The following is a 20697-nucleotide window of genomic DNA, read 5'->3' on the forward strand; positions in this document are numbered from 1 at the left end:
TCACCAGTTGGGGGCTATAACCCTACACTATCCTTGACTAGTATAGACAATATAAGTCTTTATGGACACATGCAATTGACAAGTATAATGGCTACACCTTTTTGTCAGAATAATAGGAACGGCACATGACTTGTCCATGGCTAAAGGGTTCCATATGCAGAAAGCAATTTCCGAGGGGGTTGATGGGGCATGGGCACTTTTTACAGGCTGGTGTAGAGAGTGCAAATAAAAAGATTCATTGAGCCAGGAGCAACAGCCCTTCTTGAATGAGTAGGACAGAAAGTTGAAGAACATCTTTACCTTGTAGTAAGGAAGGTCATCAGTAGGTTTTCCAAAAGTATAAATGGAAGGCCCTGAATATTGAGGATAGTTAGCTGACGTCTCCACTTTTGTTTGCCCAGATGATCCCGTCTCTGCCGGAGTCACATCGTCATGACAAGATCTCATGCTGTACATTGATCATCTATCCAACCTTTGCCTAGAGTGAGAACCCCAGAACTTTGATCTATAATGGGCCAATTAGGGAAAGAGGAACAGGGGAAGGAGATGGAAGACATCTGATGAAAACAAGGAACAACATTTAACACCAGAGCAGGTAATTGGGTGGTAAGTTACCTTACCGGACCTAACTGTATGTAAAAATCTTTTCTGCTGGTTCAAAGGATATGGTCTTCTCTAAATCCAAGTTGGTTGACAGGTCGATAATGCCTTAGCAGATTTTTACTATATCTAAGGAAGTCAAAGTCAGTCCATACAGTTTTGGACTAAGAATGCTCACTTTTCAGATCAACAAAATGTGAAATCCACACAATCCGAAAGACTGTTTAGATGATTTTTGGTCAGTTTCGAGCTTAATGCATTTGTTTATTTTACTACATTAGTCTTGCATGCTAGAGTTTTAAACTTTTTGATGCTGGATGGGTTTCCCAGTAAACTTTTTGGTTAGGCACCCAATGTCTGCTGCAGAAAAATTATATATGTGACTGGCATGACGGCTCAGTCCCATAAACATTGGGTGCCTAACCAAAAAGTTATGTGCTGATGAATGGGAGGTACAGATAAATTTCCATTGATATCCCTGGACAGCTTCTCTAATCGAATCCATTTCTACTTGGCCAATATACTTTGGGTTAGTGCTGCCCTGCTTTCCGAATTTAGATTTGATGACATTAGTCAATATATCTAGAAGGATTTGATAAGCCAGTTTTTTAAAGGAACTTGAACAGTGATGACACTACAGATCTTGAGAACCTTTTTGAATACTAAACAAATTTCCTTTTTCCGAATGAAGGAACGGAACCTCAAATATGGAGCAAATTTAGCATCTCAAGAAAAGTAAAACTTGTACTTATGTGGAACACTCAGAATTTGACCTTTCCCACTATGTAGGGATTATAGGATGGACTTCTTGAAGGCACTTGCTCCAGTTCTCAGTATCTTGCAGCCGAAACTCTCAAGTAGTATTTCCTTTCAAGGAATGGTTCAATGGAATTTCTAATGAGTTGGTTGCTTTTTGATGGAGCCCTTTAGACCTCTGTTCATTTACAATATTATTGGATAGAGACATTTTACTCAGCAATGAACAATGCTGGCATTAGACACAGTGAACCCACTCATGTATAGGCTGAATGTTCAGCGCCAAAAACATCATCTACACATTGCACCAGAGGAAGCTCCCAGTGTTATTGGCACGGTTGCTTTAAACATCATTTAACATTGTGGTTTCACACCTAGAAGCAAATGAAATTCCCTTTGAGCTGCATCATCTTTGCTTCCAGTGTGTTTCCTACAATGTATGCGCAGGCAGGCAGATATATATTTAGCAGTTCCTGCCCTGTTGCCATTTAGAGCCAAATATGTATTGTCTATAATTTTTTTTGCCTCTCTTACTGGAACACCCTTGTCCCAAGGAAGAAGAAGCCAATGCCTGTACACCATTTTCAAGCAAAACAGGTTATTGGGACTCTCAAGTGCACCTTCTGGCTCAGTGTGTACATGTTCCCATTATGAGCAAGCCTCTGCTGAAAATCTCTAGCAGGGGCTTACCTAGAAGAATTGGACCATACCATTAGACAATCTAGAGATGGGCTTCCAGGACATGTCCAGTAAATACTATACTCTGTGTAATACCTTATTTCCCCTGTGGCGGTGCTGTAGAAATATTGAACACTTCCTGCCAGTTTCTCTATCAGATCAAAGCTGATTGTCATGTATAAACATGTATGATTTATCTTTTAGGGTGTTCATCCAAAAGAAATCCTATGAATATCTGTATAGCCTTTTTGCATCCAGGTGTTATATGAAATACAGTATTTATATTTTATGTATCTTAGTCCATAGGAAAAAGTAGGTGTGCATTTATAGCTACACCTGGGCCTCACTGATTGTCCCCTTATTTGCATAAAAATGTGCTGTCTACAAAGTATAATTTGCTAATTATGCATATTTTTGGAAGACATCCAGTAACCTGAAGATATCTTGGCACATCTTGTGTCCCTTCAACTATTTTAGTATTATAAATTCTACCCATTGATCTTATACAGATTTTTTTATTTCCTTTTTTTATTTTAGCAGTTGGTTTTACATAATCTATTGTGTCATACCCACACACTTCTATATAATACTTTGTAATTTTTGGCATCATATACTTCACACCTAAAAAAGTTATTTTGTGAAATGTTGAGTTGCTCTCATAATTCTTCTGGTTGCTGTTGGAAACAGTTAACCGACTTGTCGACCGTGATGCTGACCAGCATTAATGCTACTGTATTTGCTTTTCTATATTCTATCAGTGCACATTGTTTACTGTAAAAGGGGACTTTTTGTGAATTGCAAATTGAGCCTTGGTCAAATTCTACCTGTATGAACTATGTAACTAAAGCTAGGAAAGAATGATGTCCCATAGACAGGACAACAAAGAGGCAGTGTATATGCACATTTGCTTAAAAATTGTGTTTCTGTGTAGTAATGTGACACTTCCAAACAGAAAAGGGTGGAGCTTGAAATATCGTGTAATTTGGGATTCACACTACTTGTCTTCACCATTTTATGAATGTATCATTTCAGTTGTATCCTTCACTATTGTAATTAAGTTTTAGTTACTACCCATTGCATGAGCACTTTCTTGTATATACTAGGTTTGAAGTCCTTGGTCACCTAGGACGCTCTCCCATTGTCATGCATATGATCGCGAGACTTGGGGTTCCCGATGGCCCGGGCGGCATCGTGATTTCGCGAGTCCAGGATCCCATGACATGTGCGGAGCCACCAGTGAGCACATGTGTGTTGCATTTACTCATCCCTCCTCCAATACGTGATTGGTTGCCCCTGGTATAAATTAGCATGGCTTGTAACATTTGGCACTCCCCCAGAAGAAGCCGGGGTCTCTGCTCCTACCTGTGGTTTGTACCTACTACCCTCCCTTGCTTTTCCTGAGCATTGTTTACTTTACCACTACCCAGGCCATATATACTGTATTGTCTCATGTGGATGCACTGGTATTGATTCAATGTCTGCATGTACATAGGGATTTATCAGCATCTTTGATTAAGGTAGAGAGCTTGGCTTTTTTCTGTTTGTTGTTCCTGTATTGTCTACCAATCGTTCCCATGCATGTCTATAGGGGACATAAGTTTTACATTTTTATATGTGTATAATAAAGGTTATTGCAGTATACTCAGTACATTGTATTCCTTTTTTGGTGCATGCTTTTTGCATGTGGGGGTGAAGTGGGTGTGCCCGATTTTCACTCACCCCTCCTGCCTTTTGGTGTACTAGTAAAACTTGCCCAACGTCCCAGCGTAACGGCCCTGACAAATATTTTTCTTATACACTCCTGGCCACTTTAATTTAATTTTCTTGTGGGGCTTTGGGGGAGAATAACAAGGATTATTGTCACATACCTTCTTAAGGAATTCTCCAGTGTTGTCCAGATCCTTCTGTGCAATTCGGTAGCCTCTTCTCCATTTTCTCTCTTCTCCTTCCTGCCGTCTCTGCTGGCCGGCTCCCTTTTAATGGAGGAACATGTGTCATTCCCCCTGTCCTCTGTGCGCTCCCGCAACGCAGCCTGTTTTATGCTGTCAGTGTTTGCAGCTGAGTCTATGCTCAGTGAGTGGAGGCAGAGCTATGAAACACTGCGCATGTGCAGAGCTACGACACAGAGGAGATGGCGTTGGCTGATCCCAACGGCACAGGCACCACTGTGGAAGTCCGGGAACGCAAGTGGGAGAAAAAAATGAAGAGACTGGGTGATTTGTCGCCCAGGACTGGTGCTAGGGGAGGAGGATAACTTTATTCAAATCAAATGGACACAATTATAATTAACATCAAGGTGGCCAACCTGTTTAAGGCTACCGTGGCCCAAAGGCTACTTCGCCATATAAGAGACCAAATATTAAATGGTACACTGTAAAGAGGTACAGGCCCTAAAAGAGATTTTGCTTTGTGACCCAAGAGTTTCAACGTACTCCTCTGCCCTCCAGTTTCGTGTCAACCTTTAGGTGGTATTGCCATGCTTGAGATGATTCTGTACAAAACGGCTGACACTTGAGAAGAAGACAACTTTAGGATCTACCAGAAAATGTCGATAAACAGGAGAGATTATGTTCAGAGCCGCTGCCATAAATACCTAGAATAGCAGACTAGTTATAAAGGCTTGATTCTGTCCAGCAGACATCTGGGATTTTATCATTCCCTTCAGATAAGGCGGTTCTGTTTTCAAGTATTTAATATCGCCACTTGTTCACCCGCCAGTTTTCTCCGGTACATTTTGCAATCAAGTTACCCTAGATTTTCAGGGAGACACCTGTGCAGCAGGTTGCGTGTCTGCAAAAATGGGATTTTCGTATCTGTTGCTGTCATCATCTGATATTTTAGTAGAACAAAGTTTGGCAAAAGTTTTACAAAAACTGCGGCCATGTTGTCTCATTACGAAAAATGATGACAAATTAGTCTAGCAGATTTATTCCCATTCCAGTTCCTATGGATTGGAATGTGTTGCACTTTGAGAGTCCATTACAAATTTCACTCGCGATGGTGAGGCAGCAGATTCTAGACATAGTTTTGATGTGTTTTTTAGCCACAAAGTGTAGATGAAGAAAGATGGGGGGGGGGGGGGGTTCTGGGACAACAAGGTGCACAGATGTTCTGATACAAATCACTGCTGGCTGCCGATGTGCATTGGATCAGGTCTCCGTTTTCATGGTCCATTGAACCTAGACGGAAAAACTATTAAGACTAAGACTGGAGAGCTATGCTAAGCTGTTTGAGTGGATGCCATAGTGTATAGAAATACATTAGGCTGTATTCGTCACGTTTCCCCTCTTCCAGATGCTTCATATGTGCAGTCTGACAATAAACAAATGGGGTAGATTAGAATTAATCAGAAGAAACAATGGTCGCATTTGATTGTCCTGTCATTGGCTGAAAGGAAACCATTTACAACAATCATAGCTTCATAGCAATAATATTTCGTTTGGCCACCAATATCTTCGTCTTTGTAAATCAAATTTTTCTGTAATTCTGATTTTGGAATGGGCTGCCACAACGTTCAGAGAATGTCGATCCATATAGCTACAAGTGGAATGTAGGGTATGCCAATGTCCTAGTTGTCCGAGGCCCTTTTCCAGGAGAAGAAAATAGTCCACTTTTCATGATACTTCTGGAAGTGACTTATCTACTGGGAAACAAAGATTTAAGGATGATACAATCTAATCTGTCCACTAACCATGGATGTTGGAGTGGCTTTGATGGTGCCCTGAGAAGTATGTATTTAGCTCATTTAGTTGGATATACAACTGCTCAGGTTAGAAGCTAGCCGTTATATCAAAGTTTACCGAAAATCATTGATCTAATATGCTCTGTCCCCAGTTAGCAGATATTTCGGAATGGGATAGTCGGAATTTACCATGTTTTGTGTTTGGGAAAGTTAAGCTTTCATTATTGATGTCTGCGAGAGCGTTACTTCCAACTTTAAACACATGCCAATGGTGCATGTCTATGGAGGTTTAAGTAGAGATTTCCGCCATTTGTCCAACAACTTTGTCGCGGTTTCTCACAAGCCCAAACTACCATAAACTTCTGATATGTGGCCACCATGAACGTTATAAACAAGGAATACGTCCCATCCCAGGACCAACACTGTGAATGTTGGAAACATTATTTGGAAATTGGAATTCGTTGGGACTCGACAAATTACCGGTAGTCGTCACTTTTTTTCTCTTTGCCTTTTTTTTTGTTCTCCAGGCCCTGAGGAAATAACAATAATCAAATCATTCATTTTCGAGTCCCACGACCTGAGGGTTCTGTAAGATTCATAGCGTTCAGTAAAATAAAATGATTCAAAAAGTCACAGGAAATTACCGCAATTGGGCCCATAATATAAGTGAGCTATTTTTTAAAATGAGTCTCTTTGAAGAAAAACATTGTGACTGATATTTTTCTAGTCTCTTTATAAATGGGGTTAATTGAGCATGTGTTATCAATTAACATCTTCTTGATTTATGGACTGGAGATACTGTATGGGCTACTTGAGAATAGTATTTTGCCTTTAATACTGTATTTTTAGACCGTACACTGAGTGCATTTAAAAATATAAAAGACCACCTACCCTTACCCACAATGCCCCCATTTATATCTGCTAAAATGGAAAATAATTACGAGGCTTTATGCGGTACTGAAAAAACATTGTTGGCGTTTTATATGTTTTTTTCTTTATGTGTGTCCTCTGTGCCCCTCACTACCGAACCCTTGTATGGCACATGTGTGCGGTTCTCTCCTGTAAAGTCTATGGTAGTGACAGAAACAGGAAAACAAGTGCAGACACTTCTCTGTTCAGACGGGAGCAGCCATTGGCAGCAGCACCATCTGTTAGCTATTTATAGCATATCATTTTATATTGGTTATACCTTGCACCCTTAGACCATACTCTAAGCATAACATGATATATTCCTTTTATCCGGGGCATTCCTTCGATGAGGATGACCAGCACTTCAAACTTATTTCTATCTGAGGATATAACTTGGTACTCGCAACTGGGGCCCCAATCATGAAAATTAGATCCTGCGGGTCCATTCACTCTAGATAGGACTATAGAGTACAGTACAGTCCTATCTCCAGCAATCCTATTGTAAATGACTTGAGTAGCAATGTTCAGCCTTGACCTGCAATGACATTCAACTGGAGAATGGTAATGTACTCATACCAACAAAGTCAGCAGGACCGGATGATTATCTTATGTGTATGGGGATGCGGTAACTCCCTAGACCAGTGGTGGCAACCCTATGGCAGTCAGGGTGCCATAGGTGTCATTCAGAGCCCTCTCTGTGGGCACTCAGGCCATAACCCAGCACTGAGTTCACCATAAAGAACTGCTGCAGTCCTAGGCCGGCCAGGATGTGCCATGTTCAGCACTATTTTAAAGTGCCTAAAACTGTAGGAGGAGCGAGGAGAGGTGGGCAGAGCTGAATGATTCTTCCTAATCAGTGGACCCTGGAGAGAAGTTACACTGATAATCTGAATTTCTCCTTTCTACAAAATTGTTGTACTCAGGTCATTGATATGATTGAAACCTGTGACAGAGCAGGGAGCAATATGTGGGTTTTGGTCATAGTTTGGGAACTCAGTCTCTAAAAGGTTCACCATCACTGCCCTAGACAGATCTCTAGAGAGATTGGGCATGTTCCATTACAACATGCCTGATCATATGTTTATACAAGTGCTAAGCTACCTCTAAGCTAAGTAGAGGCGTACTTCCCTCGACCCAGTTAGGACATGCAGAAAAATAATTTACATTTTCAAGTATTTTTTTTCTGCAACCTTTTGGGATGCTGGGTCAGGGGTATGAAAAGTAAAAAAATGTAAATGTCCTTAACCTTCTCTGGCTCCCTGTTCCTGTGTTGTGACTTCTGGACAGTTACTCCGAGAAGGATGGGACTGTCACAAGACTGTTTTATATGCCCACTGGGAAATATGCAAGGAAAACATTGCCTCGTGGGTACTTTGTAAGGCATGCTTAACATCAAGCATGACTTTTAGGAAGCCTAATGACATGATTAAAGCCAATCTAGTTCATGTATTCCAGAAGGAACAGATTCCCAACTCTAGACAGCGCTGTTTTGTGTCTTTATCAGTAGAGTGCAGGGAACTGTTTTAGCAGGGTGAGAGGTTTTTGACTAGGGCCAGGAAGCAAGAGCTCTTCTTACGGATGCTTTGCCAATGAAGGACGCCTTGCAGGCGTATGGAGACTTGCATCCATTGACGTCCCGTTGGCAAAGTCTCCGTAAGGAGATCTCTTACTTCCCGACCTTACATGACCACTGACACTTCTAGTGCCAAGCCGAGTGTTAACTACACCTCACAGGTATAGCTAAAAAGCATAAAACCCCTTTAAGCTATTGGGTCACCAGTTTTTGGGCAGGTTTAGGCATGAAGAAGGACATTACAAATAGCTCTAAAGCTGTCAAAGATCCATCATTTAAAAATATGAAAAATTAGAAAAATTGTTCTGTAGATTGTAACAGGAGAGCGTTGATTTGACTATTATACTTGTAGATGGTGCGCAACACCGTGCAGCTCCTAAAGGACAAAAGATTAGTTGTTGTTGATTTAACATTTGAGACGAGAGGTTTGCTTTTACACCGTGTAAATTAAAGTATGTGTTCCTGCTTAATCTGTCACTTTGCAATCCTCCCGGAAGGAAGAGGGATGACAGTTTCGGATTTTTTTCCACTGAGCTGCTGAACGCAGTTGCAAATACCTTCTCCTCGGCACAGATGTACGTGATGTCTTTATTATCCCACAAAGACCCTTCACAGTGACAAGGAGATTTCACTTGAGCACATCTTGTGAAACAATTTTAGAATTTTGCACGGAGCTTTTATGTTGAAATAGACAAGTACTACCATGACGATGGAACAAAAACTCAAGAGCTAGAAGCGGAATGTGCTGCAGATGACAGTAATGCCTCAAAGTGACGGTCCACCCCTTATCAATATGCAATTTTACAGATACATCTTTACATGAATGAGAGCTTTCTTTATCTTTTGCTGAGCTCAAAAACTCCTGGATGGATTTCGAGATAATTTTTTCATTTAGCATCTTTGTATCCATCTTGGACGGATGGTTGGTTAATATTAGATCAGCGGGTGTCTAATACGCCAGCAGGTGATGGAAGAAGAAGTTTGCTACTTCACGGACTACCAACTACAGAACTGTTCTTTGTGTAGTGGCTGTGTTTGGAATTGCACCTTTAACAGGACTCTAACTCTAACTACTAAACAGGACTCTAACTCTAACTACTAAACAGGACTTATGGCTGTGACTTCACAGGACTCTATAGTGGAAGCAGTATTCACTGGAGTGTTGCAGCTGGCTCCAACAGCTGATCAGTGTAGTGCCTTTGATGGTTGTAAACTATTTAAAAGGACATCTACCACCAGGATGAAGGATTGTAAACCAAGCACACTGACATACTGGTGTGTGCCAGGGCCTCCAGGCTCCATTAACACCTATAGAACCCAAAGCCCCTCAGGCTCATTTGCATAATTTTAAAAGCCCCTTTTTTAATAAAAACCAGGACATAAGAAGCTAATAGATGAACGCATCCTGACGGAGAGGGGACGCACCAGTATGTCAGTGTTCTTGGTTTACAATCTTTTATCCTGGTAGTAGATGTCCTTTAAAGATAGGTGATAAAAAATATTTCTGGAATTACCCTTTGAATGTATAAGTACTGGATTCCTTCAACCTCCACTACTCCACTAGGATAAGCTTATTAGATTGTTGCATACTCTTTTATTATTCATTTATAGGGGTGTCAAACTGGTGGGATACTCATGTCGCCCTTATGATTGGAGCAACAGTTCTACATATGTTATAAGGCTCCATTACGGCTATATGGGACTACGTTTTGGCAGCTATTATTTGAGCTTTGTACAACTCTATCATGCCAGTCAGTCATCCATAGATGGCCATCACTACATGGGACTATACAGTACATTTATAGGACTGTCAACCATTGCATGAGGTTGAGGGAAGATTTCAGATGCTGCCTACAGATCATAAAGTGGTCAATCGGGCTGGATAGATTACTCAAGAATCCTCTAACTGGAGACACAAAATAGATCCTAAGGTCCAGAAGAAGAGAACCCCATTTCAAGTTGATGTGCAAACCAGTCGGTTGCCACTATTGTCTCTTCCATATAGATTCCCAAATTCCTGGAAAACCTCTTTATAATTTTCCATTCTTCATCCCCGTGATATCATATTTTAGGGGCACTGAATTCCCCCATGTACATCAGATAGTTGGCGAGTAAAGGTCTCTCGCACGTACGAACGCCAATAATGAACTCTCTGAGCCATAGCCAATGAAGTTCACAATCGTCTGGACGTTCATCTACAAGTATAAAAAAAAATCTAAATTTCTGCGTTCACTTGTCATGAAAATAAATGGTTTCTTTTGTTATGATAACTTGTTGGAGACACTGTAGAAACACTGGGGCTTTATTCTGCAGAGACGCGGCCGGGGTGATGTTTTGACTGATTTTATCTGGTTGATTGGTCGGTCTTGTACATAATCCTAAACATTAATTCCTCATGAATGGATAGGCATCTCGATTGAACTGCCAATGCCTAAACAGCCCCAAGAAATCCACATAGCTACATGTTTCAGCAAACAGCTTGATTGTGGGAATTACAGGGAGGTAGCGGCTGACGTAACAGTATAGTCCGGGTATAATTGAGGAAAGTATGCGTCAGGCTAATTTATGTAATGCCCTTAGTGCCTTATTCTGAGACCTACTGAGTGGTTTAGTGGGGGTATGGATAGTGTTCTGTGTAATCACGACATGGCTTGTGGCTGTACGTTTAGTGTTTTCGGTCTACTGCATGACATATGTTTTTTGTAAATTGAGTGTGTCATCAGCATACACTAATATAAATCCAAGCCATGGATTCTGTTCATAGGTAACTTGAGGTGAATGAAAAAATTTCACCCAACTAATACTTTTACGTTGAGGAAATACCATAGAATTACTGTAAGGATGATTGCTCAAAAAGTTGAGCATAGGTTGCCCATTCATGAACTCAATGGGGCACATTTACTTACCCGGTCCTGATGCTATCCCCGAACCAGACTGTCCGAAGAGGATGAAGTCCGGGGCGATTCACCAAGATCGTGCGCCCGATATCCTGCATGTGTCGCTTCCCCGCTGAAGTTAACCATCTATTTCCTGGTGTATTTGAGTGCATGTCTTGCGACGCAATTTGAATGTTAAATCCCGCGCTTAGTCTGAATCAGTCGGGTTGTCCGACGGCCACGCCACCCGATTTGTGTCGCATGAAAGTCGCCGCGATTGCGCCAAAGTTAGATCGCGTGCGCCAAAAACCCCAGTTAAATGCGGCGCAAATCAGAAATAGTCGGGAAACCCAACGGAAATGCGGTGTGCGGACCCTTAGTAAATGTGCCCCAAAATTTCTATAATTTTTAACTACAAATACCAATGGTCATGAGTTTTTCGAGCTACAAAATGGAAAGTATTTTCAAAAATTACTCACTTTTTAAGGTCCGCACCTGCAGTGTAGTTGTATGGTTGATACACTAAGGACTGAGATGTGTTTTCCTATTGAGTATAACAGATGATCGACAAGGGGGTATTTAACAATCCACCATAGAATATGGATGGCCTATAAGCAGAATAGGTGCCTGGAAGACCCCTTTAAGAAAGACACACAAGCGATGTTGCAAATCATATGATCTTTGTAACAGTAATATGACCTGCGAAAAGTTCCAAAACAAGGAGAGGTTTCCACACGGTGCTGTGATGGGTTCTACAACAAGACTTTTCTAGTAATTCATGGTATCCATTGACAGATGTCTCAAATTAGTTGGACCAATTTTTCTTATCAGTGGCGAGTATCCAAATTCAGGAACCCCCAATGGGCCAATCTTCTTGGCTTTGACTAACGAAGGTAATGAAGCACATTAAATCAACTATGAAACTTCATACTATTGGTTGTAAACTTGTAAGATCTAAATCGGCAGTTCATGAGGACCACCGTCAATGATTCTGTTGTCTCACCCTCTCTATGAGCTACGTAGGACAGTTACATGATCCCATTTACTTTCATTATATTCTGGGCCATACTATAGTGATTGAGTCAAGCAGCTGTTGAACTTTATTGGCTCTGTTGTGAATGTGGCCCTGAGTTGGGTCTGTCTCAGTCATTTGGAACCCCTTATTACATACCAACACTTGTTTGTTATGTCTACAATGTACTGTGGAGAACCCCTTTAACGTGAATTATAATTATGCTTTGACCATCTGTATTAGCCGGGAGCAAGTTGGCTCCTACACACAGACCATACAATTTTCATTCTCAAGGGTCCCATGTGTCCACACCGCCAATTTCACGTTATATATTCTGTAAGTGATGATAAATGTTAAGATCGATCTCGTAAACAGCGACAATGTCATCTCTATGCACACAATACAGGATGTTGTCAACACTTTCATTAGATCTGAGGAATGTCCAGCTTTCATCAACATCGGGCTGTCGGCCGCAGCCCAGATGCTAAATACTCCACCCCAGGGAAATATCTAACTGTCACCTGCTCTTAAATTAGGAATTATTTGTGCAGCCAATTTTTTTTTTTGGAATGGAATTTGTATTTTAGCCCCCCTCCCCCCCACCCTCCTCACAAAAGAACTTTGATGTAAAATTGAATTTCATGTAAAATAATCTCACTTCCCCATAAAGTTTTCTGAAATGTTCTTATGTATTATAAATATGTCCTAAGATTCTTATTTTAGCCAAACTTTGTAAACTCCATCAGAGGAAAATTTGGGATTTTTGCAGACGATTAAAGCTGGATAAAGAAACAGTGGGCCGAGACTGAGGTTGAAATGTATATTTGGATACAAAGATGGTTGAGGGATATAGAACAGGAAGTTGTTGTTAATGGAACTTTTTCAACTTTGAGTAAAGTTCTAATATATCATCCTTCTGACACTCAATAACATCACTGGCTGAGAACTGGCGCGCGCCCTATGCATAGCTCACAGGCTGTCGCAACGTTTAAAGAGCGAGGAGACCCACGGTAAGAGGAAAAGTGATTTCACATGAAATATCTCATTAATAAAAATGAAATATAGTAAAATTGTGTAGAAATCTAAGTGCTGTAGGTAGATATCCATCTCAATATCCTTCCCTCCCATGCTCTTTGCAGATAGGAAATATAGATAAGCTCTGACATCATCTATTGTCAGTAGTGATGTAATGATGGGTCAGCGTTATCTATATAGAGGTCATTGTACAGGGCAGGGGAGGAGATAAGCTGTGACATCATCTATTGTCAGTTGTGATGTAATGATGGATCAGTGTTATCTATACAGAGGTCATTGTACAGGGAGGGGGAGGAGATAAGCTGTGACATGATCTATTGTCAGTAGTGATGTAATGATGGGTCAGTGTTATCTATACAGAGGTCATTGTACAGGGAGGGGGAGGAGATAAGCTATGACATCATCTATTGTCAGTAGTGATGTAATGATGGGTCAGTGTTATCTATATAGAGGTCATTGTGCAGAGAGGGGGAGGAGATACGCTGTGACATCATCTATTGTCAGTAGTGATGTAATGATGGGTCAGTGTTATCTATATACAGGTCATTGTACAGAGAGGGGGAGGAGATAAGCTGTGACATCATCTATTGTCTGTAGTGGTGTAATGATGGGTCAGTGTTATCTATATAGAGGCCATTGTACAGGGAGAGGGAGAAGATAAGCTGTGACATCATCTATTGTCAGTAGTGATGTAATGATGGGTCAGTGTTATCTATATAGAGGTCATTGTACAGGAAAGGGGAGGAGATAAGCTGTGACATCATCTATTGTCAGTTGTGATGTAATGATGGATCAGTGTTATCTATATAGAGGCCATTGTACAGGGAGAGGGAGAAGATAAGCTGTGACATCATCTATTGTCAGTAGTGATGTAATGATGGGTCAGTGTTATCTATATAGAGGTCATTGTACAGGGAAGGGGAAGGGGATAAGCTGTGACATCATCTATTGTCAGTAGTGATGTAATGATGGGTCAGTGTACAGGGAGGGGGAGGAGATAAGCTGTGACATCATCTATTGTCAGTAGTGATGTAATGATGGGTCAGTGTTATCTATATAGAGGTCACTGTACAGGGAGAGGGAGAAGATAAGCTGTGGCATCATCAATTATCATCTTATAGCGTCCTCTTCTCCCCAATCCTGGCGCTGGTGTTTTTCAAGCTTGAAACGGCGCAATTGCTAAAAAAAAAGAGTTAGTAAAAGCAGACCGGAGCGGGGACGTGTTATCTGGTGCTCCAGGCTCTTAATTATTTACCCTCATCTCATAACTGGATGGCAATTGATCAGACACCTACTCCATGAAAGGATGATCAGTTTTGATCAATGCAAACAACACTTTGGTGAAAAGACCAAGTCTGAAAAATGTAGAAATTCAAAAATAAATGTAAATATAAATATATATATTGTCCCATTATTTTTATTGTAACACTTAGCATTGAGAGTGAAAATGTCAACAAAAATGTGACTAAATATGATTTTACTTCACATTCGGATGAGGTTGTTAAAATATACTAAAGTTTCACTTGGCTAATTTTACAATCTCTTTGAATCATGACCTAGAAATAAGAGTGAGACTAGGGCTTCACGGTATGATGCAGAATATCAAAATTTCATCTGTCTCAAGGAAGATTAAGCTCTGAACTAAATAAGCAGTGAATCACTGGAACTCTGATGCGCTGCCAGTCACAAAGCCACCTAAATCCTACCCCATTTGTCTCAATCTCAAGAAAAACATTTCTGATCCGTTCCTGAGTCCTTATCATGAAACTCCACTTGCTTCGTCCTATTAGCATAAAGATGGACGATCTAAGCCCAGTATTATATTCTCGGTGGGAGTTAAGACCATTTTAGTCTGTAAATGAGAATGTTACATTAGAACAGGATTGGGTTTATTAGAAGAATTTATTACGATGTCTAAACTTTTCGGAAAAAGCCATGAACAATAGTACGGTTAAAGAAGACTCAACTCCAATCTATCTACATCATTATCTCTGCCACTTTATAAGGTTTTTAGATATATATTTCCCTTTGTCCATCAATCTATCACTTCATAGAAAATTCAGTTTGACTTTTCAGTATATTTATGCAATTTAAGATATTTAAGATTCTCGTTGCTCCTTGGGCAGTGCCCTAACTCCTTGTGCATCTGCATTCTTCTTTCTGTGATGTCTTGCTACAAAGATTGCCAACAATTGTGGTGTAAAGGGAAGTTTTAATAAGCACAGAATGAGGAAATCGGGTCAGCAGGAGACACGGCCCCACCTCTAGTGCACTAAGAAGCTTATTTGAATAAAAATAAAATCTGATTTTTTTCTAAAGTGGGAAATCACAAAGGGAAAGAAAGGTCTATCTGAAAAGCTTGAAAAACGCACTATGAAAAGATGTTTTTACCAGTAAGGTGAGTCCTCAGATATACAGAAGAATGAATGTAATTGTATTAAAGTATTAAATCCATTAAAAAACACAATGGGGCAAATTTACTTACCCGTCCTGTAGACGCAGCCGATTCGTGCGTCCAATTTCCTGCATGTGTCGCTTCCCCGCTGAGGTCTGCCGGAGTTCACCTTCTACTTCCCGGTGCATGTGAGTGCTGATCTTGCGACACAATTTGAATTTTAAATTCTGCGGTTTGTCTGAATCAGTCGGGTTGTCCGACGGCCACGACCCCCGATTTGCGTCGCATGAAAGGCGGTTCCAATGCGCCACAATCCGATCGCGTGCGCTGAAAACCAAGGGCAATTCAGAGCAAAATGGAAACATTCGGGAAACCCGACGGACCCTTAGTAAATGTGCCCAAATGTATCTCTTGATCTTTCTATTCATTCTCTCAGACATAACTGCCTCTACATAGAGAAGGCTCCTCTACCGATCCACCTCTATGAAGAGTGTCAAGACTTATTTATAAAGAGTAACTCTTGCTTTGGTGGACTTCCATTCTTTACATCTGGTTGACCGTCATTCTGCTTGCTGTCATTCTATAGGAAGCTTCATTCTTTACTTCCTTTGATAAACACTGGTCCCTGGTCATGTGATGTCACACAGGTGCACGGCTCTTTATATCCCTGGTCAGGTGATGTCACACAGGTGCACGGCTCGTTATATTCTTGTTCATGTGATGTCATACAGGTGCACCGCTTTTTAAATCCCTGGTCATGTGATGTCACGTGGTTGCACAGCTCATTATGTCCATGATTACTCCATGTGATATAACAAGCCATGCACCTGTGTGACATTACATGACCAGGTCTGGTGTTTATTCCCAGGAAGTAAACAATGAAGCTTCCTGTAGAATGCCAGCAAGCAGAGATCTAGAAAACCGTTAGGAATTGGTACAAAAAGTATATTTTTAAATTTGTGTTACTTTTCAAATAATATAAATTATTTGCTGAAAGTGGACAACCCCTTTAACAATTGTTTATTACTTCTTGTTTTAAGGCTATTTAAACAAAAAACGCTGAAATCTCAGTCCCTTAGTCCTTGTCATAATGTTCAAAAACACTACAATGTTGATGTACTCAATGTTTCTCATGGCCAACATGTACTCTGGATTCACCTAAACAGAAAAAAAAATTTTACATAATAAAAATATTCATATCCTAATCCTAAGGATTGGATTTTTGAGGGTCTAACACCCATAACCCCCAAAGACCACCTGTTCTCAGCAGATGATAAACAGAGAATGCAACAGCAAGTAGACAGCTCCTTTCTTTGTGTAGTGGCTGAACCGAGTCACTGCAGTAACCTGGTTTGACCACTACAAGAGCTGTCTGCTTCCTCTTTCACACTCATTAGGTTCCATGTATCGTAAATCTAGCTTTGTCAGATATATCTGATATATATATATAAGTCGCCGAAATTATCCCAAATCTTCTATCGGTTATATGCTTATTTCTACGCCTGGTCATGGACAGCCATAGATATGCGTCAAAATGTGTGACTTTTTTTCAAAAAGTGACAACTTTCACATCAGGATTTAGGTGATAACTCAGGGGAACACTGCAGAAAACTAGACCATGGCGAACCCTTGAAGGGAGACTGGTTAGAACTACAGCCTTGCAGCGCTGGGGACCTGGGTTCAAGTCCCAGGGTCAACATCTGCAAAGAGTTTGTATGTTCTCTCCGTGTTTGTGTGGGTTTCCTCCGGTTTCCTCCCACACTCCAAAATCATACTGGTAGTTTGATTAGATTGTGAGCCGCATTGGGGACAGGGACAAGCTCTGTGCAGTGCTGCATAATCTGTGTGCGCTATAGAAATAAAGGAATTGTTATTATTATTATTAGACTTTTCTAGGCGCAATAAAAGTCTCAAATAAGCACACGCCCCATGAAAAGTCTCATATATTAAAGATAAAGCCAAGCCGCAAGTTTGATACATGGGCCCCACTGTTTATTAGATGCTAAAAGTAGCTGATCTGTGGGGGTGCCAGGTGTTGGACCCCATAAAAAATCTTCTGAATGTAAGAACATTTTGGGTGGAGTTGCACTTTAATATTTACATTACATAGCTAGAAAATGGATCATACAATAGATATTGGTACTAGATATTGGGACAATAGATATCTAAGCATCGGTCAATTAGAGGCACCAGTCTATGTCATGTTGGAGCACACATCGTTTGGGTGATGTTTTTGTATTTGAGCATAGCCTTCTCACCTTTACAGGAGAGCCATGTGAATCTGTTCTAAATTTGGAAATAATATATGGAAACCAGATTGTCCTTTGTGACGTCACACTCATTTCAATAGCACAATGGCCGCCTTCTGTTTCACTGATGTTTGTGCTCCAGGTATCATGTTCCAGAAATATGCGCTCGGCTTCTCCCAGACGTTGGAAAACACCTGGGCAGATTTTTTTTTTCCAGTCTTTTTTTTTTTTAACCTTTATCACAATCCAGTTTTCAATTTAAAGCTACTGGCAGACCCCGGCGTCGATTTCTGCCATATGGATATAGAGTGCAATTTGTGCGATGTTTATTTCAAGGGTTAATAGAGCAGAAAAGACAACATTTCATTTGGCTGAAATAAAGCAATTAGACAAGTTGCAAATCTTCTGGGATTCCTCCTGTGTCCATGCCAGTCTTATTATTGTAAGGGGTGGGTTGTGGGTGTTCACTTACTTATTACCAAAGAAAAGGCTGCATTCATTCTGCTAGTCATGCTTTCCAAGCGACGTTGGCTTAATAAATGAGCCTTCCTTTGGCACTCAGATAAGGTACAGTATGGGGAACTCTCACAAGATTTACCAGCCTCCAAAAAGTCTCTTATTATTGGAACTTCCATGCACATTAAAAGGTCCTTGGCTGCATGTGATTGGTGATATATGTGGGTGACGGCAATGAATTCATCCTGCCATTGGAAGCATCTAGACTCCCGCGGTGTTCTGGTTATATTTAGGTTCGCCTAGGAAGAGATTTGAAATTGGATCCTTATAAGACTTGGATACCTCTAGAGTCTTAGTCATGGGTAGTTCCTGATATTTAATTATTAGGCGCTCAGTGTTGGCTTACGCTGTGTACTTATGACTCACATCCACAAGGCAGAGCAAGGTGTACAGAGTGTGTATGGTGGTATGGTGGGGTTAATGGTTTGTAGTTATTATGTTATCGACATAGAGGCTCTTTTTGTGCTGCCTTTGAATAATAATCTTAAAGGACATCTACTATGAGGATGAAGGACTGTAAATCAAGCACACTGACACACTGGTGTGTGCTTCCTCTAGAAGGATCAGCTGTTCTATAAGCATCCTATGGCCTTGTGTTTAAGAAAAAAAGGCTTTCAAAATTATGCAATTGAGCCTAAGGGGCTCCAGGCTCCATTAACACCTATGGAACTTGAAGCCCCTCAGACTAATTTGCATAATTTTGAAAGCATTTTTTGGTAGAAACCAGGATATAAAAAGCTAAAAGAAGATCAGATCCTGCCAGTATGTTAGTGTGCTTGGTTTACAATCCTTGATCCTGGTGGCAGATATCCTTAAAAGGGAACCTGTCATCAGCAAGTGGTATATTGTCAAAGAGCTAACCACTCTCTAGTTTTTGTTTCTTTCATGGTGCAGTGTGAAGGCATCAACCTGAAAATCAACTTTGAAGTGAGATGTAAATTGAATGTATAAAGTCAAGCAGGCGGAGAAAACCTGAAAACCTCCTCCTCTGTGATTGACATCATGCTTTAGACTTCAGGAGATCTATTTAGTTATGTCGCTGGAAGCAGGACCATCAATTTACAGTGAAGGAGGCTTTCTGAGGAAGAGAGAGCTTGACTTCAGTGTTAAAATCTCCATCTTCTTGACTTTATACAACCAGTTTACTTCTCATTTCAAAGTAAATTTTATGGTTGATGCCGCCACACTGCGTCATAAAAGAAACATCTGGAAGGTGTTAAGGTGCTAAGCAACATACTGGTAGTGGCTTATTGGGTCAACTGCTGCTAACAGGTTCCCATTTTTTTTTTGTGGTTTGGCCTTCCCGCATCCAATAAGGATTGGATAGTTGCATTTGGAGGGAGTCTACCAATAATTTAAAGGGAGTCTACCAAGGTAGTCTTCCCAAATCACCCCACAAGTAAAAACTGTATCATGTAGTGGGCCGTTTAAAGTTTCTAGTTTATATTTCCTGTTTCCAGGGATCTGCCATTTGAAAGAAAACAGTCTTTATATTTATGAAAATAATACTAATCATCAAGTACAGGCACAATAAATCTTACTTATCCCCCCACTGTGCCTTAGTTGAAAGGTGCAGCACAGGCACCCCAACTTAAATCAGCATGCTCCCACCAGTATAATTATTCCACAGACTTTTTCTCCCTTTGTTTATGTTGGCTACTGGCTCATGGCTTCATTCTTCACCATTTGGCCCTGCCCATCCCGGGGCATATGAAATGGTGACATGATCTGCAGTTTCCCATTAATACACCATGCAGTGAGAGAGACAGAATTCTGGTAATGACAGGAAGTGGACAGGGAGAGGACATCCTGTCTGCTCAGGCTGAGATTTGTAGAGAAACTGAGCTGTCAGTCAAAAGAAGGAGGTGGGTTCACTGGCAATCTGGAGAAATCATGACTCTTCTCTTCAGATGTTGACTCATGACTCATTTGCATTTCAGAATAACGGCTTTAATTAAGGTACAGTGTCTTAATAGCAGATAATGTTGGGTTATTCTGGGAGGACTTTTAACCCTTTACCAGTAATTATTCTTGGTGTTAGGGGTAAATTTCTGGTGACAGGTCTTCTTTAAGACAACTGCATTCAGTAAGCACAATGTAATGCTCATTTTTCCCTGTGGTGGCGCTGTAGGGAAACTGGATGATTTCTACAGGTTTCCCGCTGATCACTTGAGGTCTCAGCAGGAGGACACATCGTGATCCACTTATTGTCAAGAGACCTTTCGAACAAGCGAGGATTTTGTAGAACAATAACCTCTATCTAGTTTAGTCATAGTCACTTCAACTGGAAGTTATCCCCGAAAAACTGCACTTATTTTCTCAGGTCGCCCGGTTGACATACCTAAATAAAATTTAAAACATTTGAAAGAAATAGCAAAGAGAAAAAAGAAACTAAAACTGCACAGGCATCAAATAA

General features: G+C 40.7%; 1 protein-coding gene across 16 annotated transcripts in view; it reads left to right on the forward strand.

Moving 5' to 3' along the window:
* ERC2 (ELKS/RAB6-interacting/CAST family member 2) overlaps positions 1-20697 on the forward strand; it is a 606872-nt gene that overhangs the window by 511474 nt on the left and 74701 nt on the right. For 13 of the 16 annotated variants that reach the window (XM_072128513.1, XM_072128517.1, XM_072128515.1 and 10 more), the window contains one exon: positions 402-595. The exons of 1 other annotated variant lie outside the window; for it this stretch is intronic. In XM_072128513.1, coding sequence (XP_071984614.1) covers positions 402-482 — 81 coding nt within the window. In that variant the 3' untranslated portion in view covers positions 483-595. Of the gene's footprint in view, positions 1-401; positions 607-20697 lie in introns of those variants that run through there. 2 more of the 16 variants (XM_072128514.1, XM_072128519.1) reach the window with 2 other exon arrangements.

This window comes from Engystomops pustulosus, chromosome 10 (assembly GCF_040894005.1).
Source record: "Engystomops pustulosus chromosome 10, aEngPut4.maternal, whole genome shotgun sequence".
Taxonomy (NCBI): domain Eukaryota; kingdom Metazoa; phylum Chordata; class Amphibia; order Anura; family Leptodactylidae; genus Engystomops; species Engystomops pustulosus.